This window comes from Clinocottus analis, unplaced genomic scaffold (assembly GCF_023055335.1).
Source record: "Clinocottus analis isolate CAN_PGR_092001 unplaced genomic scaffold, fCliAna1.0.p SCAF_19, whole genome shotgun sequence".
In the NCBI taxonomy this organism is placed as follows: domain Eukaryota; kingdom Metazoa; phylum Chordata; class Actinopteri; order Perciformes; family Cottidae; genus Clinocottus; species Clinocottus analis.
This window is the reverse complement of record NW_027175920.1, coordinates 9,871,507-9,897,613: the sequence shown is the minus strand read 5'-3', so window position 1 is coordinate 9,897,613 and position 26,107 is coordinate 9,871,507. Positions and strand designations below refer to the sequence as shown.

The 26,107-nt window shown below is 42.5% G+C and overlaps 1 protein-coding gene across 2 annotated transcripts; it reads left to right on the top strand.

The window, feature by feature from the left end:
* Positions 1 to 63: 63 nt before the first annotated feature.
* Positions 64 to 25,288, top strand: itga3b (integrin, alpha 3b). 2 transcript variants are annotated; one of them, XM_068583136.1, is made up of 26 exons: positions 64 to 395; positions 12,837 to 12,964; positions 14,138 to 14,220; positions 15,002 to 15,239; positions 15,444 to 15,542; positions 15,670 to 15,874; positions 16,786 to 16,979; positions 17,403 to 17,494; positions 17,583 to 17,719; positions 17,865 to 17,951; positions 18,039 to 18,103; positions 18,293 to 18,438; positions 18,553 to 18,699; positions 18,815 to 18,912; positions 19,489 to 19,657; positions 19,815 to 19,889; positions 19,975 to 20,054; positions 20,252 to 20,329; positions 20,447 to 20,549; positions 20,878 to 21,054; positions 22,333 to 22,464; positions 22,975 to 23,088; positions 23,279 to 23,377; positions 23,486 to 23,611; positions 23,847 to 24,002; positions 24,408 to 24,538. In XM_068583136.1, exons 1-25 carry the CDS (start codon positions 220 to 222, stop codon positions 23,955 to 23,957), a joined length of 3,159 nt encoding a protein of 1,052 aa, XP_068439237.1. In that variant the 5' UTR covers positions 64 to 219; the 3' UTR covers positions 23,958 to 24,002; positions 24,408 to 24,538. The 2 variants fall into 2 exon arrangements, with proteins under 2 accessions (XP_068439237.1, XP_068439236.1); XM_068583135.1 differs by lacking the exon at positions 23,847 to 24,002 and having other exon boundaries at positions 24,408 to 25,288.
* The last annotated feature ends 819 nt before the right edge of the window (positions 25,289 to 26,107 follow it).

Genomic DNA, 26,107 nt, shown 5'->3' with positions numbered 1-26,107 from the left:
TGGAGGGCAGAAAGGGAGGGAGAGCAGCGGGGGGAGGGCGGTAGAGGGAGGCAGACACCGACACCTAGGCAGTCACACGGAGCGCGAGTGAGGAAGCCGGCTCCCCGTGGGCAGGTCTCTGTGAAGCGCGGCATACCTGTTGGAGCTCATTGCGGGAGACGCTGGTCGTGGATCTGCGGGGAAGCCACTGCTCTTGCGAGCCGTTAACAGCGTAAAAACATGTCTCCCGGACTATTGCTCTGCGTCGTTTTGTTCGCGTACCACGGGACGCGAACCTGCAGTGGATTTAACATAGATGAGCGGTTTCCTGTGATCAAAGAGGGACAAACCAAAGGGAGCTTCTTTGGATTCTCAGTAGCTCTGCATCAACAGACGGAGGGCTCCATAAAGTACCTGTAAGTTATCAGCTGTGCATGTCTTCAAGAAATGTTCCACTTCTCTTTTGATGTTTTTTTTTTTTCATTGGCAGACTGTGTCCGCACCTGCTTCAGGCCAGGTGGCGTGTGCGACAAAAACAACCATTTATCCGCCTCAGTGACGCGTTTACTGCGAGAAAAAAAAACCCGAGATGAATCGTTGGAGTCCACAGTGTATTTTGTTTTACATCTGTGGCCCGTTTATAAACTGCGGCAAATTATTCAGTGGTTTTCTTCGCAACACACACTTCCCTTTTTCCTACACGCGAAGTGGCTTTCTCAAGGCAACCACCTGTTAAAAGGCAGCAGAGCGGATTACGTCTCTGCTTATGGAGTCTGGTTAGGCCTTTCAGACTTTTTTTGTAGACCATGTTTTAGTGCCATGTTTGGCCCATGTCTTATTTTAATATAGTATTGTAATTGAACCTGCGGCGGAAGTTGTTACCTGGGTCAGGAAAAAGGAGTCTGAGGTACAAAAACATAATGTATAAAACTTCTATAACACCCACATTATCTTTTGGATTTGTCTGGCCGCCCATGTAGGTACAATAATAATCATCTGCTTATTGCAAGTGCAATTTTTAAAAAAATTTAAACTCAATCTAATGGGGGAAAATGCATAATTGACTGAATTGCAAATGCCAAAATTCCTGTTCTTTGTGAGAAACTTTAGCTCCAGGTGACACGGCTGAGCCAGGTGTGCACAGGCCCAGCTAGACAATCTGGGGCTTGCCCATGGTATAAAGTTCAATATCCAAGTGAATGTCAGCTTTCAGGGTCACAGCGATTGGGGGCAAGTTATGGGTTGCCATATTTGCCACTTCTGGGGTTGACTTTTATATTTTTCAAGGGAAAGACAGAACGCCATGACATCGGCTGCTCTACTTTCTTTTTACCGCTGCTGTTACATTCAGCTGAGACACAAGTGCGATTGTGTGTCGCAATAAAGGTGTTTATTGGGCTGTAACACTTGTAGATTAGTATTACGAGAGACATGAATGCTATTGTGGAGTTACCAGAGTTTGTTAGTAACACGAAAGTACATGCTTCTTGTTTTAGGAATAGATGATGTTCACAGACAAAAATGTATTTGACACATCTTTCTTATACAAAGCTTCTTAAATGAAAGATTCTCAAACTGTATCATTGTCTGGTGTAGGATTTCCCTTGGCCAATTACAGTAGCCCCCTCATCCCTCCGCATCCGTGATCACACAGCGTGACCATAACTTGCTGTTATCTGTGTCATCTCGCTGCTTCGAAGGGAACTATAGGAAGAAAATTGCAATGCAGGGCCCACTTCCTCCTCCAGTGATGTGAAGTTTATCAACCAAATCTCTGCAGACATTTCCCCTAGTTTATAGAATGGATAGCAGTGTGCAGCTGACACTTGATCAATGTGCCATCTTGGCCCCGTCCCTAGAGGGATGGAGTCACTGTCCAGACTGCAACCCGAGAAGGGGACCACATGGCCGTGGTAAAGCGACTGCAGGCCCTTGGGGGCAAGGAGGCTGTAAAAAGTCTCATCAGTCCACTGCTAGAGGCGTAAGTAAATGTGTGCTCCATGCTACATCACAGCTTTTAATTTGGTCATTAAGGATTTATTTATAAATGGTGCAAACCCACCCCTATATTAGGTTATAATGAAAAGTGTAATACATTTTGGGAAGTACCTTCTTGGCGACAGTTAGATGAGAAGATCAATACAACTCACAAGCCGCTTAGCTTAGTTTAGCACAGAGGCTGGAAGCGGAGCAGCGAGCTGCGACAACAACATCCATCCAGCAGCATCTCTAATGCTGCTTTCCAGACTCCACTACATTATCCGAAGCACTTATTCTATTCAGGGTCGCGGGGAGGCTGTTGCCGATCGACCCTGGACAGGTCGCCAGTTTATAGCAGGGCACAAATGGAGACAGACAACCATTCACGCCCACATTCACACCCACGGACATGTCTCCAATTAACCTAAGCTGCTTTGGACTGTGGAAGGAAGCCGGAGAACCCGGAGGGAACCTGCTGGGAGAACGTGCCAACTCCACACAGAAGGACCGCCCCCAACCTGGGATTGGGGGTCAAACCTGGGGCCCCTCATGCTGTGAGGTGACAGTGCTAGTCACTACACCAACGTGCAGCCCGCTTTCCAGACTCATCAGAACTCAAACATTTTAACCAACTAGATAAAGTGCAACAGATTGCCACTCAGAAGTCAGAGTTTCTATTTGTGAACTCGAGGAAGATCCATGTCTTCACAAAGAAATACTTTTTGGATTTCCCACAACAATGGAGGAGCACATTGTAAATGTAATGTAATATATTATTGGGTAGCTTGTTACAGTAGACGATCTTTGGAAGTCTAAAGTTTATATTTGCAAGGAGGCTGTAATGGAGAGAGTTCAATTGTTTGAAGGCCTAAATTTTTAAAGAAACATCGGTTTGTCGCGGTCAGCCATGTTTTTGTTTGGCGTCTTGCACCTGGCGCTAACCAAAATGACTGCTAGCAATAACTTCATATTTAGCCTTTAGACATGAGTGTGGCAACTATCTGCTCATCTGACTCTCGGGAAGAAAGTCAATGCACATATTACCCAAAATGTCAAAGTATACCTTTTAAATTGGAGGATACTTAAAGACCACAAGTGTCGTGTTGTCTCGGCAAGCTAAACTAAGCTAAAGCAACACAACATGTCAACAATGTCAGCAATTCAATTCAGAGCTGCTCTATCTGCTTGCCTCGTGTTGTGTTTTGATGCCTTATGTCAGATTGGATTATTTCTGAATGTGAATAATGACACTTGCACCCCCAGTGTGACTTTGACCTGTGATTCAAAAGGAGTGTTAACATACATACCTGCAACCAAAAGCTCCATGGAAGTGTTGAATTTCTCAACAATATGTTGTAATGTGAGGTGTAGTATGGTAATTTCTTACAATGTTACGGTGTCTCCCATCTCAACAGCCCATTTGTCTGTGGACGTATCACTGAGTAAAGAGTCCTCTGACCCAGTTGTGTATAATCTATGATTATGTGAAGACGCATCACAATGTGCACAAGGTGCTACTCATGTTTGACTTTGGTTTTACACCTCTGTCTGTTTCCTTTGAGACCGTCTCGATGCTTTTGTGGTTCCACATCCGTCTCACTGCACCACAGAGCTGTTTGTCACATGTTTCCTTATCATCGGTGGAAGCTAGAGTGGGAATATTTGAAAAAATACAAAAACTGAGCATTCAAACCAGTCATGACATGTACGATGTTTGAATTCTTTGCACATGCATGAGTCAAACAGAGTCCAGGATGAAAGCCCACACAGAGGGCCTCCACTCCCAGTTCTGCAATAAAGCGAGTTCAATCAAGTCTCTCCTTATGAAGGAAATTATCTAATTAGTCTGAATCTAGCAGTGGATATTGGCTCAACTGAAGCAATTTAAAAAAATGTTTTTTTGAATTTTTTGAAGGGGGTGCATGACCTATTAGAGGGCCAGCATTGCTTCTTCTTGGGAAAAAGCTGCACCTGAACTCTCCAAAAGCTACCTGAGGCCAACTTGTACGAGGCATTCACTTCTCCACTCCACCCTTCTCTTTGAATCACGCATTTATTTTTTCCAAGGAGGACTTTTGTTGTTGTCTGTTGTATCAGGGAGGAGGGGCTGGGTAGTCAGCTGGCCACCTATTGGCTCTTCCAGTCCCCTGACCCCATGGTATGCTTGGAATGTATTACCCTTCTCTGCACAGTCACAACCTGCCAGGTTTCAGGTTGAGACAAGACAGGACGCGGTGATTCTGAGGACTATTGTAGAACACACACAAATCCTCCAAAATATGAAATCCTTTGGTTCATCCTTCGGCAGACAAAGATTCCTTAATTGTAGGGGTGGGAACCTCTGCGACCTGAAAGGAAGGATTTAATTCCACTGCCTGATGAATATCTAATCAGAGTCGAAGTGCTTTCCCAGCTCATCTCTGTCTGACTACAGTGGCCCGGGGCCATGAAAGTCAGCCATTTCATTTGACGGGGCCTTCCCCTTTCTGCTGTGAGCTACAGATTAAACTGGTCGTCCCGCTGTCAGGTTTATAGACACTCAGTCTGATGTTTGGTTTGAACATGCACAAGTACATGCTCTGCTTTCCTTCCAACCACCTGAAGTTTGAGGGAATTGAACGCCGGATTCCTAAATCAAACTTCTGTTTTGTAAAGGTAATGTATTGCAGCAGAAGACAATGTCTGTTGTACTCAACCTGCACATTAAGCCTCAGATTTAGTCGGTTAGACATAATGACTGGAAATGCATTTAAGTGCAAAGGGAACAATCACACCATGTTTCAATGAACTCGCCGCGTGACTGAGTGTAATGCTCAAAAATGTGGATAGCAATGTGTTACATGACATGCTGTTGCACAGGCTAATGTAAGTGATGCAGGTGGGTATGTCCACCCTGGCTGTGATCCAACATTCCCCCTCATAGAAACGCTCGTGGTCTTTGTCTCTGAAGTGGGCCTATCGGAGCTCTAGTGTCATGCCAGAGTGAAACATTTTCAAATAACAATCCTGTGTTGTCCATTAGACCCTCATACATGTTTAACACGAGAGCCAGCGCGGAGTTGTGGTGCTGAAAGAATGTGCTTTTACATAGACAACCTTTATTTTAAGACTCTTTGAGAAGCGCCCGTAGCTAACGAGAGTTTGTTCAAAGCGTGATACTGTTTTCACTTTTAATGCGTTAAGAGCTAAATACAATACTGCATATTTGATATTATTTGCTAAACAATTTAAAATGATGGGAGTATAATTATTATTAATTCAGAGCATTGCGTTACATAGTAAAAAACAACAACAGGTGAAATATAGGAAGAAAAAGACTAAAAAACAATTACCACTTTCTGATAACAGTCATTCTTTTTTTCCTATGTTTTTCTTTGGTTTCGTTGGTTACTCTTTTTTAATATGATGCCCTTTACAACGAGTTCATAAGTTGGCTTAAATGATGGTTGATAAATCATTTACTAATTCATAAGGTCAACTTTTGGGTTTGCCAGGTTGTAAAAACTAATTTTTCTTTTTAGACCCTTTCACCACTGTTTTTTTTTTAAATAGTACGTGATTGTCCAATCAGGAAATATATTTATGAACAACTTATTAACACTGCATTTTTGTTTATTTACCCCAATATTAAAGACTTATTGATACTTTCAACGACAGACATAATATCTTATTACTTGGCAACGCCAAATTAGCTCTACTGGCTTATAGCTAATCTATAAAGTATTACTCATGCTATTTTGTATCATTTTGCAACAATTTGTAAACCATGCACAGTTAATAAACCCAACATAAAGGGTTTAGTGGTCGTCAACAATAAAAAACAGAAAATGTGTGAAGTCTTTTCTAATTTATTGGCGTCTGAGCCAAGCCACAGCAACTTCACAGGAGCTCACTAAAGTTAAGTGCAAGTGTGTCCATAGTGATGGGTCCTAATCCGTATGGTATTTATTGGCTGTATCCAATCAGTTGGTAATGGCATGGGCTGCATTTTGTGTAGCAGTGGAATGAATGACGGCTTCTAATAACAAGTTGAAATGGATCCCAGCAGGACATCAAGCCTCCTGCTAATCTCCACAGAGGAGATTCTCTGTGGTGGGGCTTTCACTGGAAATACCTGCAGTGAAGACTGCTTCTATCCTAACAAACCTGAAAGAGATCCCTTTTCTCCCATGCTTGTACAAATGCCCTTAAACAACATGCAAAGAAGCTGGTGTTGCTGGCCTCCGGGCTAATGAGGGGCTACCTGCAGCTAGAAAAACTATATGCTTCAATGCTTCCCCCACTCCATGCTACTTTTCGTCTTTGAAGAGGACATGATCCCAAAGTATAGGTTTACACTTGGTATTCACGTGGATGTTAGTGAATGCGGTAGCTTGTTGTCTGAATATGAGTTATGAAATGCCTCTCTTTCATATAGTTTATTGAGAAATGTAAATAGTAGAATTAAATGTTCTGTTCCACTGGTGTTTTGTGGCCATTTCTTTTCAAGCCTCAGCAGGTAAAACCAGATGTTTCATGCGAATACCTCTGCTTTTATTTAAGATGAGTCATTTCTGAGTGAAAACTTGTCACTACGTAGACACAGTGCTGCTGTCTGCTTCATTACAGCTGCGAGGTAGTCCACCTGTAAACCCCATGTACTACCCCTCCTCCCTTTACATACACCTGGGGGTCAAAATGTTCATGCTAATGCCGCTACTGATACTGCAAGTCTCTAGGGAAGTCTGCTACGGCTGCTTGATGTGTCTGCTGGTTTCACTAAAAAAACATGAGGCTCGGTCCAGCTGTGTGTGTTCATTCCTGTTTGTATGCATACATTTGTGTGTATGTCAGCTTGTGTGTGTGTGTTTGTGTGTGTGTACCTGCAGCAGTCGGGGTCGCCAGTCTGACATCATTCACCCTGCTACACCAGACTCTGGATAGGCACAGTAGACCAACCTGCAGACGTAAGCCAAAACAGCATTGGCCTCGTCAGACAAGGTTTTACTCGTTGCTAATGAAAAGCGAGTTAGTTTATTATCAGGGGGATGAACTGCCATGTTTAATTTGTCACACCGGGTCTAAATGAGTTTGCTCTCCTGTTACTGTTTCACCAACGGCAGATGGTGGTCTTCGAACAGGATGTTTGTCCAGCTGATTAGACTGGTGTGTGTGTGTGTGTGTGCGTGTGTGTTGGAGAGGAATGCAGGCTGATATTTGTATTTGATTGAACACTACTTGTTTGATCAACAGTAATATATGCATTGCATTTCGTTTCCATCACATGTTTTCTACTCTCGACTAAATTACGATTCATCACCCTGATGCCAGGATTTCATTTCCTCTTTTTTTTTAATTGTAATGCATACGCGGTCTGCTTCTTTGTCTCAAACATCGAACGTCACCATCAGCAGCTTTACTGGAAGATGTATCATTATTACTCTTTTACTCTTTGGCAAAACTGTCATTGTTACATTCATGCCGATGAAGCACATTTAGGTTGACAGGGGTGAGATGAGAGGGCCAAACAAGCTCTGTTGCTTCCACCTGAGCTCTGAACTCAGAGAGTCAGTGAGCTCAGACAAGTCTGCTGGAAAAACACACGTTTCAAGGCTTTTGGACAAACAGATGACAGTGGATCAGTATTCTGACCGTATCCCACCGGGTGGACTGCTGCTTTTGTGAAATCACAGTTTAACTGGCGGTGTGCTCATGGCTTACTGGGTGTGCTGACTTCCTTTCACTCTGTGCATGTTTTGTTAATGATTTACACCCGTTGGCAGTGTTACGGAAGGATTTGTCTTGATATGAGTCCATTGTTTTACACCAATGGAGAGTTTTGTCTTGTGTACATTTGCCCTGTTGTGGGAAAGTATCCGTATTAATATCTTATAAGTAAAATATAGAAAACATTTGGAAGTACTGAGATGCACAGGTGCTGTGATGGCGGGTCTGTTTGACCACTTCTCCTGCAGCAGGTGGATGTTTCACTGTTTGTCCGGAGAGGACTCATCTGTTAGCCATGTTCTGTTCGAGCAGACAACACACAGTCAGTGTGTTAACCACTAGGCGTGCTTACTGGGAATAGTCTTAAAGCGATGTGCACGCTCACCCCCAAGCACACACTCTCGTCACGTGACTTATTGCCCCTGATAGGCAGCACAGTAATGGTGAACCACGATGTAACACACCATGTCACTCGACTGCAGTGCAGTCATTACGCGAGCATTAAAGGAGCGCTCGTCCTCGTGCTTAATTCAATCTGCGAATATAATCGCTGCGTCCAATATTATCTCCATTTGTTTGCTAAGTGGGTCTAAGTAACAATGCTCCCGTGGAATCGATATGGGTCGCCTGTAGTGCACTAGCTTCATGCTGTGCTAAAAAATATTGAGGGTGCAGTATGGGTGTGTGTTTAAGTATTTGTTTAAATGGATTTAGGATTAAGGGTGAGGATTAATAGCATTTTGTGTGTCTGCTCCGTGCTTGTACTTGTTCTGCAATTCGGTGACCAGCCATGTGCTTCAGTGTCGAACGGAGAGGGTTAAACTTAGTGGCACGCTGGTGGTGAGCATGTTTCTGTGCTGCCAACGTGTGATATTTTCACAACTTAAAATGGTGGAAGCATAACTACGCAGACCTCTTTTACTCATATTTTGCTTGTTTGTTTCACTTTTATTCTTCAGCCAGCAGAAAAACATAGAAAAACACATATTATGGCAGTGTTGCCAGTAAGCTCAAGTAAAGGCAAATGTCTGTTTGTCATCAACATCCATCATCCGCCACAGATTGCACATATGCCTGTTGCAAAATGATGAACCGACTTTCGTTCTCCTGTGCACAGACTTATTGTATTGCGGTATTTTAGGTTCTCTGAATCTTGTCTGTCTCCACCAATCTCCCATGCTCATCCAACAACACCTTGTTACCAGAGCCAACATGTGTGTGTCTCCTTGTTTCCAGTGGGTCTGACGGTAACTCGACACATCATTGTTAATAGCAGAAATAGACCTGTGGATTCGCCCCGATTCATAAAGTACAGACATGTTGATTGAATATTTGCACGAATCACGACTTCTTCCTTCATGTTGTATATCTCAGTAGTTCTTATACATAATTACTCATAGTGGAAAACAGGCCCTGAGGTTCTCTAACATGAAGCTGAAGCTTTTTTAAATTTTCTTTGCCCTGAGGGCCACAGCCACACCCTGTGACAAACAGGTTGCCCTGGGCCTAATCTGGAGAGGTGATCCATCACATGTGTAAGGCTGACACACTCACAGCAGTTATAATACTTAGTCTCTTTGTCAACCACTTAGCGCACATTGTTTTATTATACCGCCGGGGGGGGAAACTTGTGTGCCAGTTTTTGACCTCTCATCGCCCTCCTGGTCAGACTGGACCCGGGTGAAGGTGAATGTAATCTAAATGGGACATTTCTGCTCCTCTGTCAACGCGACCGACTGGCCCTGCACATTGTCTCTTCTTGTTAACTTTGCAAAGGCCTGTGAGATGGAGAGAGAACGTCATCCAGAAAGGGTTAGTCATATTTAATTAAGTTGTGTTTCCTGGTTTCAGGGCTGTTGATGTTATTCAGAGTCAGGTGGGGGTGGGAGCTTGAGGGGCTTAGTTTTAATTAACTACCAAAGAGCTACATGTACTGTGTTGAGTGTCTTATAGACAGATGTCTGTTTACCAAACTGACAAAGCCTTGTTGTGTTTTCTCTCTGTCTCTCCTGTGAGACAAGGAGCGACCCCTTATTTTGCTCTCCCCTCCCTTCCGTCACTCCCACGCTTTTTCAACACCGTCTCCCCCTCCTTTGTTTTTTGCTGCTGTCAGGAGCTGAGGGTGGGCAGTTGTGATCAAGATGACTTCATAAATTGACCTCTGTTTGTTTAACTAAACACCACTGATGTTGTATAGTAGTTTCTCCAACTCTCTTCCTCTGGGCATTTCTTAAACTCTCGATGTCAAGAACGCAGGCAGCGCTCACCTTGGCTGGGTGTGTTCGCCACAGTAAATGTTTGGCTTAGTCAGCCGTTCCTATCACTTCTGAGTCAGACAGGCAGATTTTAACATGTCCTCGGAGTAGGAATGTGGCTCCAGGTTGCCCCTCTTCCCTTCTGTGGGCCTTTGGCAGCCTGTTTATGAGGAGGTGATGAGCAGGGAGGGAGGGAGGAGGAGCGCACACAGGACAGGATGTGAGGTGTGTTTTCATGGGTGAGTAAAGTGAAACACTTGAGGCCTTTAATTTGTTTGTTGCCATTTAAAGAAGTTTTCACCTTTCATCTAATAAAGTGATATGACACATTACACTTTGGCTTTTGTTCTGAGTAAACAAACAATATGCAGTATAACTATTCAATTAGTGAGCTTTACACTGACCCACGCTAACCGTTTCCCCTGTGTCTATTTGTCCTGTGTCATTGTGCTAAGCTAAGCTAATAATTGGCTGGCTGCAGCCTCATAAAGTGATCGTCACCTGTAACTCTTTCCAAGAAAGTGGATATTTTCCAAAATGTCACACTCTTCCTTTAATTTAAGTGTTACCTTCATGAAAATACCACTTCCTCGTTCTGTAGCTGTGTCTTCATTGTATGTCAAACCTGGTGCGTCAATCAGCAGTGTTGAATTTTCACAACAAACACAGGTGACCCACGTGAGACGACAATGAGTATGTTTATGAAGTATTTTCCCCTGGTTTGTTGCAACAACCGCGCTGACAGCCACGATTACCCGAGCTTTCCTTAAGCTGTGTGATTAGCGCTGGACTTTGGGCCTCAATTAGTCTTTTTTTTTTCTGTGTTTGCAAATTCACACTAACCGGCCTCCAACATAACAGTCTCGCTTATTCTCTGGGTGGACCTTGTTTCTTTCTTGTTTCTTGTAAATGCGGTGGATATGTTACTTCCCAGAAGAATTGCTGACATTATAAATGAGTGTTTTGGGACACTGTGCCCTTTAAAGCTGAAAAACATGGGAAGTGGCCATGACTTCTGATTTAAAGGCTATGGGACACAACAAGCAAGTTATGTATGCAGAAAAAACACACCTAGTTACATTTTCATGTTGTATGGGAGCACACACACACACACACACACACACACACACACACACACACACACACACACACATATGTAGGTTAGATTATGGCAGGGGTTACACACTCACAGTGGCCCTGATTTTCCACATATCAGTCTGTCCCTCTCACTAACTACTACACGTCTCTGTGGAATCTCATGCTGTCGACATTACTGAATGATAACCTGAACCAAGGACTGTAACTCCCAGTCCACTGTAAACTGCCGGCCCTCGGAGGCCATCTTTAGCTTCAGCTCACACTGTTTGTCATCACTGTGGCAAGATAATTGATTCATTGCTGATAATACCCATCTGGTAGCAGAGAGAAGGGATAATTGTACCATTCTGGTTCAAACGATGGCTGGAGGATGTCTGTTTTTCATGCATCAGTGGAGAAATATGTTGTGTTGAGCAACGTGTTGCTATGCCATAGCTTCTAAACTTATGGAAATGTTGGTCAATAATAATGGTCAAGTTTCCATTCAGTATTTTGATCTCAGATCAGCGGTGGAAACAAACTGACGTGGCTGATTTCTGTGCGAAGCCAAACTTTCTGAGTCTGGTCAGGTTCAGACACATCAAAGAGAAAATAATTGTGTCTGCGGATGTTCTCATGATTAGATTCTAAGTATGTATGTGGGCATTTTGTCTACGTGTGTTTGTGTGTGTGTGTGTGTCTGAATGCAGAAGGATGTGGTACAGCCTGATACAGTATTACTGTGTTTATGAAAACCCGGCGAATAACCTGCCAGTAATGTGTGAGCAGGCAAAGCTCACCACAAAAAAATGTTTCACAAAATGAATGAAATATTGTTATAATTTTACTCAGACATCAAGTAGTTCAGTATGCCTCATCCTTCTGTCATGTTTTACCTCTGAGAACCTCTGAAAAGTTGCACCAATGAAGGGTTGACTCATGAGAGACCCAACGACCGGACTGTAAGGGTGTATCTCTAAGTACACACTCATTATCTGTATTCTTTCTGACTTATCTGTGTTTAAGGGGTGGCTTTGACGAACAGCTTGACTCACGACTTTCCCCCGTTCACCACTGCCGGCATCATGTCAGCGTCCAGCCAGCATTGCATGAACACATTCACAAAGTTTGAATGAAAAGAACACACTTGACATGGCTTAAAGCTTTTGTTTCCCACATAGTACAGAAGGACATCTGTCACATACACACACGCACACACACACACACACACACACACACACACACACACACACACACACACACACACACACTGTAAACAAGATTGTCGGCGTCCCCCGCCCTCAAAGTGGAGCTAATAAATCTTGTGCTGACAGTAAATAGTGTGTCCGAGTGCAGAGCCTTGCAGAGGGAGTAATCCCTCCACTTCAAAGTTCTGTGGTGTGTTAATAGGTGCTGATGGAGGGTGTGTCTGGGGTGAGTGGACAAAAAGACCAGGTCCATCCCCAAGAAGCTAGTGTGTGCGTGCGTGTGTGTGTGAGTGTGTGTGTGCACATGCATGCCCAGACTTGTCACGGGTCATGCTTTGGCTGCTCCACTCTTCTCTTTCCACTATTAGTTCATAGGTCACATGATCTGGCTCATTCTTTGTGTGTGTGTGTGTGTGTGTGTGTGTGTGTTTGTTGTGTATGTGTGTGGGGAACTGAATACATACTACTGTGTCTAAGGTGAAAGTAACATGCTCACATGTAAATGTACTCAAACCTGTTGGATTCTCTGTGTTTAAACTTTAGGGATTATCTGGGCAATCGTCTAGTATTGTCTAACAACATGACAAAGGTCGGATATAATCCAATAATCTGTCTCTGTCTTTCTGTCCAGGCTTCTTGCAGGAGCACCCAAAGAGAAAGCTGCATCTCTAAAAAATGTGAATGAAACAGGCGCCGTCTACTCCTGTCCCATGACAACAGACACGTCCGACTGCTCCAGAATGGACCTGGTCGGCACGAGTAAGCATGACGCAGAGCTCTCAGACGTGATTCATCGTGTAATTTAACAGGGAAATGGAGTTTTATAAAAGAGTTTCTGTACGGGTCCAGTGAGGGATTTAAGTAAGCCTGAGTCACACAGTGAAGGTATTCGACTGCGTTAGCGTTCATGTTCAAACAAGAGGAACATGCTCGCTGCTCTGTGAGGCTGTACGGAGGCACAGCAGCGAGCTACTTTTTAAAATGCTCACAGTAATGCTTACATGCAAATGTTTATTGGGCATAATGTTTACCTTGTTTACTGGCTCACAACTAAAAGTAGAGCTGAGGCTTATGGGAATCCCAAAACTCACATAATTCCCCCCAACAGCATCTGTTCCCTGTCCATTCAACATGTCTTTCACTCCATTTGTAATTCAGGCTTTCTGTAAATTAAAATGTGATCCTTCAAACCAAGATAACTGATGACATCATCAGGGTTCACGTTGTCAGACTTGTCAACGCTTCCTTCAGAGCCACAGAAGACATTATACGAGGGTTTTCACAGGCTGATCGTGATGAGTAAACTGACCTTTATGGGTGAAATGTAGTTTCCCTTTTAACACATAGAAGTTACTGTTGGAGATTTCCCTGATTGCAAATAACTGTAAATAATCAACCGGGTTTAAACTCTCAGAGACTAATCCCTGGCATCTCGCATTCACGATAATTTGCTGCACCTACACAGTGAGCTCCAAGATATGAAACTCTGAAAGCGCATCTTTATTTAATTGAAGGTTATTAACCGATAGACTTACCGCTCTACTACCAGGAGGTGAATAGGCTCCCGGAGGCAACCAGTAAGAACCATAATAAAAGAGTTCCTCACCACAATCATGTTGAGGTTGGAGAGTGACTGTTGCTTCAGTCACAGCACATTTTTGTGGTTCTTATTTGTCTCGGCATGATCCAGTCTGAACGAAGCCTGACTGTTAGGGTTGGTTAATATTCACAATCATGTTGAATGAGCTTTACTCTATACAACCAATAATATGATCATGGCTAGCATAATATAATTTATTTAATTTAAAGATAAACAGAACAGTAGAAAAAAAATTTTTTTAATTGAAGACCAATCTTCTTTCTAATCTGAATGTACTTTATTTACAGTATTTCTATTAACATTTAATCCCCTTTAATGTAATTATCTGACAGCAAATCCATCCGAGATGGTGGAGGGCATGTGGCTGGGTGTGACGGTGGCCAGCCAGAGAGGCCAGCCAGCGGGACGCGTGCTGGTGAGATGACGTCATGTTTACTCTATTAGTGTCGCAGGTGGAATATTATATAGATGGTAACATTTACTGCAGCACTGAGGGGATGTGGGTTGAGATATAACCTTTTGTATTTTATTATTAAGTGTGACAGATGACACACTGTGCCTGCTGCAATATTTACTGCAGCACAAAGCAACCGGATGATACACTCAACACGCACACACCTGAGATAAAATGACACACACAGGTATGAATTGCTTGGTAGAGTTATAAGGAAATCATGGTCATACGTAATGTATTATATTTCTCCAGAGACCTCACATCTAATGCGTCTATTATTGCTGGAAACTGCAAAACACATTTTATATTTATTTTCATATAGTGATTAGATAGTATATGTTTGGTTTAGTTTAGTTTTTCTATCCTATTACAGCGCAGCATTGTGTCACGTCATATATTGTTTAAAAAAATTATATTCATGGCTTACAAAAACAGACGACCTCATCCTGTTACTGTACACTAAGTGTGTAATACAAAAAGGGGCAATACTACTGTAATAATCAGGAATGTATTTGGGGTATTGTTTCAATTCCGTAGGTATTTAATTGACTTTAAAGGATCTTCTTGGCTCTCAGTCATTGTAAATTTCTGAGCAAAGTAAGACTTTTGTAAAATAGAATTCTAACTCAGATACAATCACGTCTACATTTTCAGAAATGATTGCCAGATTTGACACATTGTAAATTAGAGCAATTACAGAGCCCATGACGTCCCAGAATACCCTGTGTCCTCTGGTCTCCAGGCATGCGGCCATCGCTATGTGAAGATCAAAGAGGAGCAGCGACGGATGATAGGAAAGTGCTATGTCAGGAGCAACGACCTGACCTTTGACCCCAACGATGACTGGCAGAGTTACAGTTATGAGGTCTGCAACCCCAACTTCGACATGGAGCTTGAGGGCATGTGCAACATGGGCATCTCAGGCGGCATGACAGAAACCGATGTCTACATTGGCACTACAGGCAGCTATTTGTGGCAAGGTGGGCACTGAAGAGTTAACACCAAAAACAGCGTGTTTTGCTACACTGGAATAATTGGCCTGGTTTCACAGACAGAGATTAAACCCTGTGCAAGTCTGCTATATTCTAGTTAGTCTAGCACTGGGATTATTCTCTGTCTGGGAAACCCTCTTTTGTACATGACGCAGACATAACACTGTTGTTTAATCTTGCTTTTTTATAAAGGAAATGTCCATGTAACGTGGAGAGATCCAGATCCAGTCAATGCCTGGGACTCTATAGGCAAAGACTTTGGACAACTGAAAAGACGATACAGTTATATGGGTAAATATTAGATTAGATTAGATATACCTTTACTAAATATATACATTTATGGACTTTCCCATGTTTTCAAGCCCCCTACCCCTCCCACAGCCAGTTGACGGTGAATCTCAAATGCTGTCTTCCGCAGGTTACTCAGTTCTTGAAGAGAAGAAGCTGCTCAGCCGTGACGAGTACACAGTGGTGACGGGGTCTCCAAGGGACGAGTCCAAGGGCTCTGTGATGTTAGGGAGAAAGACTGACAAAAACATCGAGCCGGCGCTCATCATCCCTGGGGAACAAGTGGGCTCGTACTTTGGGAACAGCCTGGCTGTCACCGACCTCAACAATGACGAGTGAGTCTCTGCACACCGCCCTGAACATTGTTACTGTCTTTAGGTTCTTGTTTCAAATATAGTCCATTTAGAAATGATCCATGCGAGGAATCAATTTGACTCTCTTTTTAAATCCATTGGAGTCAGATCAGTCTCAATATTAATGAATGCACACAGAAGGATTCATAATGTAAGTTTGTGTTTTGTGTTCGGTTAACAACATCCACGCATATTTTGTATTTTAAAAGTAGCTTTGAGGGTAGCACAAATGTAGCGAGCGTTCATAACTCAAATAAATGTAGTCATGCACGCCAAGATGGTAATTACTTGCACTTGAAGAAGGCCCCACACACAACTACAGTGAAGTTCACACAGACAAGCCGTTTTTCGAAATATGTTTTTGATGAAAATTGCAAATATTTTGAAATACATATATTTGGGGATTTCTATCTCATTTATTCAAACCAAGAAATATCAGAAATACATTTGTGTTCTAATTTTTTTTAATTTGATATACAATGATTACTGTTTTGTGGATAGAGTCATTTATTTATTTATATATATATATATATATATATATATATATATATATATATATATATATATATATATATATATATATATATATAGCTATGATGTAGCTATGATCTGCCTTGTTATGCAGAGAATGCGTGACACTCGTGTTTTGTATGAGAGAAGAAAAGCTGTCCTTTCAGCAGCTGAGATAAAGTCTTTATCATGACACAATGGTGGAATCATGTGTCTCCCTAAATGCATAAGTTAAACCTTGTTTAGTCTGGAAGATGTTTAAGGATTACAAACATCTGAGTCGCAAGGAGTGGACTATTTAAGGTGTCATCTTCTGGTACTGTATGTGCGTAGGTATTTGCATATTAAAGAATATTTTGGGACATTTTCTTTGCTTATCACAGCTGGAATGACTTGATCGTGGGCGCCCCATTTTACTTTGATCGTATGAAGGATGAGGGAGGAGCGGTGTATATCTTCTTTAATGAGAATGGATCGTTCCAAAAGACCGCCACCGAGGTGCTGAAGGGTCCCTCGGCCTCAGCATTTGGCTTTGCGGTGGCTCCCCTCGGCGATGTCAACCAAGATGGATTCCAGGGTATGACTCTTGACACAATATTTATTTCATACTGACAAGACCAGCAAAATAAAGTGAATAGGTCATGGAAAAGTTGGAAAAAGGCTAAATAATTACACCCAAGTTCAACTACAAAAACATACTTTGTGAAACATCAATGCCAATATTTCCAGTTAAATTAATTTAATAAAGTGTGTCTATTATTTTGTCTATCTCTGTGGATACTACTGTGTATTAAAAGGTGGCGAGCTCACTGTTCTGCTATGAAACAAAATGACTTTGTGTGATTGTTCATTATCACAGCAGCAATAGGTAATGTGTGGTAATGTGGACTGTGTTGCGTTTCAGATTACAGATTGTAAAACATTAAGCAGTACTATGCCACCACCTAGAGGGCAATATATGTTTCCTTTCAATGTTTTACACCATTGTTTATGTGTGCAGACTTTGCAGTGGGCGCTCCATTCCACGACACAGGAAAGGTTTACATATGGATGGGACGTAAAGAAAAGAAAATCTCACCGACGCCCAATCAGGTAATACCTGATTTAATGCCACAGACATGCTCTGAAAGGGCCATATTTATTGTGTTGACCTTGGATTTGTCATTGTCGTCCTCTGTAGGTAATTGAGGGTAAGTCAGTGGGAAATGGAAAATTCCACACATTCGGCTACTCCATCAACGGAGGAGTGGACATGGATGAAAACGGTTATCCCGACATCTTAGTCGGCTCGCTGGACGATCGCATGGCTCTGCTCAGGTACAAATAAGAGAGAGGCTAAAAATGATTTGCTTGTTTTTTGATTTTTTTTTGTTAGGTTCTGATCGTAAATGGACAATATGTTTACTGTTCACTTAACAATATCAATTGGGCAAAGTTTTATTCTTCTTCCACTCGTTTTCAGGGCTCGACCCGTCCTTCACATAACGAGGAACTTCACTGTCAGGCCAAAGATTGTGGACCCTAATAAGTGTCTTGGAGGTACACCATGGTGAGATGTCTGCCACAACATCTCCTTTTGAAACTGGCTGATTTGATTTAGTTTGAAAATACAAGTATTTTTCTTTGTGTTTTACAGCATCACGGTGACTCTGTGTATGTCTTACACTCTAAGCAACGGAAACAAAAACTTGAAAAATATCAGTAAGTGATTTTAGTCTTTTACTTAAATTCCAGAATTTATTTCCATCAACAAATCATGTAATGTTAAATGAATAATAATTTCAATTTGGCTACATTTTTTAATCTAAATGTATCTTTACAGTTACAAACTGTTAGGATACGGAGCTTTCTGTCCGCTCTAGTGTCTTATAACGTTTCTACTTCTTAAAGCGGTGAAGTACACGGTGGAGGCCGACATGGAGCGAAGAAGAAGCCCTCGTGTTCGTTTTCAGAAAGATAATGATGACACAAATACCGGCTTCCTGAGCCTGCTATCTTCCAAACCCACGTGTCATACGCTGAAACTGACCGTAGTGGTAAGTGCTCAATACAAATGCATCAAAGTGTGCGTGTGTGCGTGTTAATTGATAAGTGTGGTCATGCATTTGAAAATGTGTTTATTAATACAAGACTCTTGGACGCTTCCCCAGGCGCCGGTGAGAGACAAACTGAAACCGGTGGTCTTTTTCCTCAACATGTCGTTACATAATAAGGACTTTAAAATCAGACGATCCCTGCAGAACCTTGACTCCTACCCGATTCTGAGTCAAGAGCAGAATTGCACTCAAAAAGCTGAGGTAGGGCGTGGTGCATACACTACATTCATAAGTCTCATTGGGTGTAATTATAAGCACATGGATATTTTATTTAAGGTAAGATGTGGTGCAATATTATGTGCTCCATTCCCTGCAGATCAGCTTTCAGAAGGAGTGTGGCTCAGACAACAAGTGTAGCAGTAACCTGCAGCTGACGGCCAACTTTGTTGACAATCAGGATAAGCCTTACCCAAGGTGAGATGACGATCTGAATTATTAAAAAAAGCTCTTCCAGTAACCCTTTTTTTGTTTTTGATGGAAGCTTTTGGGGGACATTTGGGGGAATATGTTCATTTGCGTTCTTGTCAAGAGTTAGATGAGACGATTAATACCACTAAATATATAATATCATTAATAATATCAAGCTAGCACCGATCAGCTGGTCAGCCTATAACAACTGGAAATCAGAATAAAACACACTTATATGTGGTTTGTCTATTTCATGGAGTTACCTTTGGACAGAGCGGTTTCCAGTCATCACGCTAAGCTACGCTAAGCTACTGTCTTCTGGCTGTAGCTTCATATGTACAGACATAAGAGTGCTATTCCTTTCGATGTCGAGGCATCGTGTTTTTATTTTTTGGTTTGCCCTTTGAAATGTGTAACAAGCACAAATCACTGTTGATTACCTGTCGCCGCCACATACTCACACATGCACATACAAGCAACACCTAGAAGTAAATGGGGTCGTCAATGTATTAATTAGTCAAAATTATTGTTAAACATGTCGTGACGAAATAATACACATAGTACATGTATCCCTGTGTCCAGGCTTGGGAAATTCCAGATACTTGAGTTCAACAACAATATGAAGAAATTAAAGCTCATGGTGAACGTCACCAACTTTGCTGCTCGGGGAAAACTGGGTGAAGACGCCCACCAGGCCACGCTCAACGTCACCATCCCCGATGCGCTGAGTTACTCTGGCGTCAGGTCAACGGTACGTCCACTGGAGGGCAGCAGACGACAAATGTTCATTTATTACTCATTTCCTCGTGGCATGAGTTGTATTCCATTGTTGTTATAACTTTATTTATGTTTGCCATCAAAGTGTAATTCATTTGTTCACTTTCTCAATATGGCATTTTTGTGTTTAGGATCATGATGTGCAATGCTTTCTGGGTGGTACAGTGATTTGTGAGCTGGGGAATCCTCTGAAAGGCAATGAAAATGTATGTTTTATTATTTATTCTTTCTCATACATGTTGACTCCTTTCCTCCTCTGACGCCTCTCATTCTCGCATTTTCCATTTTAAGGTGTTGCTTACCCTCATGTTTGAGACCACAGGGATCAATTTGTACACACAACAGATCGAGTCCCAGCTGCTTCTGTCCACGTAAGTGTTTAACATTGATGATTCATTTTGTTCCCTTATATTAAAGGCTTGGGTCCCAGTTTTGACTACAACATTTAGCATTTTGCAGCAGTTTTTTTTAAAATTCAGGCTCAACTGTAACGGTGCATTTTGCTCTCATGGCTCTACAGTACATATTACACCAGCACACAGTGAAGTAAAAAGGGTTGTTTCTTCAGTCTTAGTGAGCAGAGTGACATGAAGCCTGTGCCTGTGACCCTGCTGATTGAAAACACCATCACTCCCTCCTTCACCATGTGAGTCCCATTCTCTCAAGACCACGGAAATGCCATGGAGACTGAAGTCGTTAATGTCACAGCACTACATTTATACTGTCACAATCCACCATCATCTCTAACTCTCACCCTGTCCAGAGAGAACGCGCTGGTAGAAACAGAATTCAGTGGGACGGTGACGGGCGAGTCCGCCATGGTAAACACCAGTGACGTGGGCAGTCTGGTGGCGTTCACCTTCAACGTGAGTCACCGTCACCACTCAGACTATATTAGACCTCCGGGATTGTATATTGCATCTATTATATGTGTGCTACCCACGTTTCGCTCTCCTCCACCCTGTCTTTGAAACCAAAACTTTCATTCTTCAGAAGTTTAATATTGTGCGGGGAAGGGATTGTTGTGTGAGCCATGGTTTGTGGCGTGAGCGTGACCAGGGGCGGTTACTATTTAAAGGTTACAACGTGAAGCCCTGACTGTTCTTCCACACCATATTGTTGTTTCTCACCAACTGTTTGATTTTCTTTTACTGAAGTTTCCTTTCTCTGTGCTGCGTAATGTCCCCGCACTAGGTGAACATGAGGGGGCAGCCTCTGGGAGACATGGGGACCCTGGTTGTGGAGTTTGAGTGGCCCGTTGAGGTACCCAACGGCAAGTGGCTGCTGTACCTGACGAAGATTACTGTGAAAGGGGATTCAGAGGTGGAATGTAACCCTCCCGGAGAAGTGGTCAACCCACTGACCCTAAATGTAAGGCTCTTATTTACGCCCGTGCCCCGACGACAGCCGTGAAAAGAGTCATTGTGTCTTTGAGTTGTCCGCCTCTATGCGCGTACGTGATACGTCAGGAACACCTGAAATCTGGCACCAGCCGTGGGACGACATGCAAATTTCATGTCACGATTATAAAATCTGATATCGTCCCATCCCTATTTGGCACAGACATCTACTGATTAAAATGTGGAGGTCAAAGGTCACTGTGATCTCACATATGCTAATTATGACAATTCTTACATGCATGTCTGAAGAAGTGATGACATCCTGGCAGGACATGCATTTACTGGTTGGCTCTGACATCCAACCGCAAGGTGGTCATTGTAGTTAAGTTAGTTCAATCTTTAAAATAGCTCCTGAAGATGCAGATTGTGAACCTAAAAACACATTAGTGATTCAGTTTGTCACGTGAAAACATCCTGGCTTCATATTTACTGTTTGATACATGCTTTTCTTGTCTAGTCTTTCCCATTTGTGTGTACTGTCAGCTTTGCAGAAGCTCTTCTGCTTTTCCCCAGAAATACGCACATCCCTTAATGTCCCAATACTGAAAAGTCACAAACACAGTTACGAATAAACAGAGAGGTACTGGCTTTAATAAAATGCCTCGAACCAATAACAAGACTATGCTAGCATCTCAATGAGGTTGGCACAGCGGCACTTTGAGCAAAATGCTAATGCCGGCACGCTAACATGCTCCAATGACAATACTGACATACTGATGTTTCGCAGGTTCACAAAGCTCACCGTCTTGGTTTAGCATTTATACATGACAACCTTTGCTACTGAACACAAGTACAGCATAGGCTGATGGGAATCTCATCCTGACGTTGCCCTGCTGCTAGCATGGCGAGCAACAGTTATGTCCCAGTTAAATTCTAATTGTTTGCTGCCATTGTGCTTTTCACAGGCGTGTCGCGTGAACTGTAATTCCTCCTGATGTGAGTGAACCGTATTAGTTAATGTCAGTGGTAGAAAAGGGGTGTGAAAATGTTCTGAAAGCCAAACCACAGATGTTCAGAAATACATTTTGGAAAATGTATGTATCGCCACATCCAGACCTCACGGAGCCTCAAATAGAAAGTTATAACGTGTGCAGCCTCGAAATAGACCGTAGAAATGACAGTGCTATTCTAAGAAGGATTTGGTCATGTCTTCATCAAAACCTGTAATTACAACAAACCCTCTGACGTCATGTCTCTGTCTCATCTGCTTCCTTATTTCATTTTCCCTTCCCACCCTCTTGTCTTCCAGTTCACAGAGAGCGGACGAAAGCGCACCAAACGACAGATCGTGGTGGATGACATCGATTCAACAAAGCAACATGGTATTGAGTCCCAGGCAGCCATCAAATTGCTCAGTATTCGCAAAGAGTCATACCTGCTGGTAAGAAATGGATCAGAGGGCTCTCATGAACAAGCTTTCATGCATTATTTGAAGTGCATTCATAATTTATATGTGATCAAAGGCAATGACTGTGGAAGGAAGGAAGAAAAGTCTGGGCATCACCAAAATCAGTAGAATTAATTCTCTGGGAATGATTTATCTTTACGAAATGTCACGGCAATCTTCCTGATTGTTGCTGAGATGTTTCAGTCTGGGAGACCACTTGTGTGACTAGAAACCATTAGCAACGACCTACTTTCACTCAACTTGGTAAAGAATGTTATCACTGAGTGCAGAAGTGAATCTTGGACTGTACTGGCTGGGCTGGCCTCCAAAACCTACAACCCCGACAACAGTATAATTTACTAAAAACAAAAGGGCTGCCGGACATTAAATAGAGCTCTCTAAACTGCCAGAAAATGTGAATATCTAGAAAAACTAAATCTGCAAAAGCAAAATTGTGTAAGTGTCCATGTTTGTGTAATAGTTCTTTGTCATTGTGTGTTGAAGGAATGCTCAAAGGGGACAGCACGGTGCGTGACGTTCACCTGTCCGCTGCTCAACATGACGGATTCAGCCCAAATTTATGTCCAGTCCCGTTTGTGGAACAGTACGATGCTAGAGGTCAGTTCTCTACACACACACACACACACACACACACACACACACACACACACACACACACACACACATTCTTAATAATTGAATAAAATGGAGCGTGGCCCCCTCTGACTTCTTTTCTAAAGTGTTTTCTTGCCGTGTGTGTGTGTGTGTGTGTGTGTGTGTGTGTGTGTGTGTGTGTGTGTTCCTGCAGGACTATTTCAACGCCCTGAGAATTAGGGTCAAAGGTCAAGCCACTCTGAAGCTCATTACAGATAAACCAACCATCCGGATGGACAGTCAGACCAACACGGTGTGTGATCATCATAATGATGACGATGACTGTGATGATGAAGATGATTTCACGTGACTCTCTCTCCCTCTCTCTCTCTCTCTCTCTCTCTCTCTCTCTCTCTCGTAGTTCACAGTAGAAATAGAACCACTGGAAAGTGTGGAGGCACCCTATGAGCTCCCGCTGTGGATCATCATCTCTGCAGCTGTAGCGGGAATTCTCCTGCTGGGAATAATCAGTCTGATACTATGGAAGGTGAGACTGCTAATCCCTACGGCACTGATTACAGTCCTGCACATGCTGTATGTCTGCAGACGCAGACACAGAGCAGCCCCGAACTCTCTACGTGTGCTATTTGTTTTCCTCTCACAGCAACAGTCCTTTCTGGGTCACATGAGAGCTGTTCACCCATGTTTTCTTACTGTTTTCTTACCTCCATATTGAGCCTTTGGTCTAACCTTTGACATGCACCCTCCTCCTCCACCCCCAGTGTGGCTTCTTCCAGAGGGCCAACACGAGGGAGATGTATGAGGCCAAAGCCCAGAAGGCTGAGATGAAGATCCAGCCCTCTGAGACAGAGAGGCTTACCGAGGACTACTGAGGGCCCCATGGGTCCCCAAACAGAACACACCAGTGGGGCTTTTGGGTAACGACGGCCATACAAATGGATTTTCTATGGATACTATTACTTAAGCTTGGGGTGTGATTCAACCTTCTTTTGACTTAACTTTCTCTTTTACGTCCGCTCTTTGTGTCTTCCTAACACCGCTTCTGTTTCCCTTTCAGGCTAACAGTGTGCGCTGCGGATTATTTTATATCATGTTTGTCTTTACTGCTTTAATCGCCCTCTCCTTCTGACACAGCATGGGTCTATCTTTACTTTACCTGAGTTTCCTCAGACTATGAATCCTAAATCTCATTCTCAACTCGCCATTAATCCGTGCTCTCCTGCTGTTTAAGTGTATCCTCTTTAATGTCACCTCTCTCCCTCTCTCCCTCTCCCTCTCTCTCTCTCTCTCTCTCTCTCTCTCTCTCTCTCTTTCCCCACTAGCTTGGATTCTTCAAGCGAACTATCTACTACCGGATAATGCCAAAGCACCAGGGCGTGAAAATTCCCAAGGCTGAGCGGTATCAGTTCAATCTTGGATTTCAGCTTGAGGAGCCACAGAAAAAGTATTGGATCACCAACTGGACAGAAATGCAGCATTACTACTACTGAGGCCTTTACTTTGGGCCACGAACCACTCACCGTCAGGCTGGTGCGACACGGGTCAGACCAAGAACATTCGGCTCGGTCGAGCCCCGTGCGTGGACAAATTGCGGACAGTGCAGTCCATTTTTGTTATGTCTATTAGATTTAATTTCATTCTTTTTCAGTGCAATATCCAGTTTGTTTCAGACATGGTAATTTGACGAGTATTTTTTAAGAAAATGTTTGGGTCGCATTTCAGACAAATTGTAAATTGATTTGATTATTGTCTTTGCATATATGTTTCCATTTTATCCTTTTATGAAATCCTCCATGCAAAGTTGCTGGTCAATCATCTTTTTTCCTTTATTTCCACCATGTCTGTTTTCCTCAGAGGACTGATCTTCTCTGTGATTGTGTATGTTTTTCCCGCTCAGTCCCCAGGTATCACTTTGTGGTCAGCGGTTGTAGGCTAAAGGTTTTAAACCTCCATCAATCATTTTCGGACTGCACTTAGAATATTCTGACCAGCAGCCGCTCTGTGATGAGCGTCTTCATGTGAATGTCCATGTCAGTGTGTGGCAAGCATTACATAGACTAACATCTCAAATACAGTTATGGTTGTGGCACTGATCTCCAAAAAGTGCAATAAGCGCCTTTGTGTCTTTTAGGCTACGTAGAAAAAATATTTCCCTGGTTTCAGGGAATAAACACAGAGAGGTATGATGAAACAAAGGGTAGTAATTGGTGAATAATATATATATATATATATATATATATATATATATATATATATATATATATATATATATATATATATATATATATATATAGCTCGACATCCAAGCACCCCTGCCACAAGTTGAAACATCTTGTCTGTATGTAGAATTACCAAACATGTTAATGAGACGATGGGAGAACAATTAGATTATTATTTATTACACTGTCTGGTGTTATTGCAGTAAAGAATATATCTTTTAAATAATATCACAACAGGGAGTCATGACACTGGAGTAAATAATGCATGATGTGTCTGGAGCCCGTAAGCTCCAGCATAGATGGTGATGTTATAAATTGTATATAGAGACAGGTTGCCAATAAAGTGACTGTTTGAATGAATGCTTAAGTCATTAAGTCCTTGGCCTTTGTTGTTTCACTGTGCCGAGGCTTTGTATTTTTGTATGAAACAGTGACCTGCACTCGGATTGTTTCCAAGCCCTTGTGGTCCCCATTGAGGTCAAGCTGCAGCACTGAAAGTAAACCGACTGTCACTGAACGGTGTCTGGTGGGATACGTGTTAGCACTCTGCTCTGTGTTACTAGAGAGCCCACAGGTTGTGAGTGTGGCTGTTACAGAGGCTCCACTGACTCTGTAAGGAAATAGGGAAGGGCTGAAACCAATGCACAATCTCTGTCATGGTGTTGTTTTTTTACTGTGCAGTTTTTATTGTAATTAAATTGTTTTTCACAATAAATGAAATATGTAAAAAAAAAAAAAGACAAAAATGTCATGTATCATATAAAGTGTCGTAAAGAAGTTATCATATAGATTGTCAAAAAAGT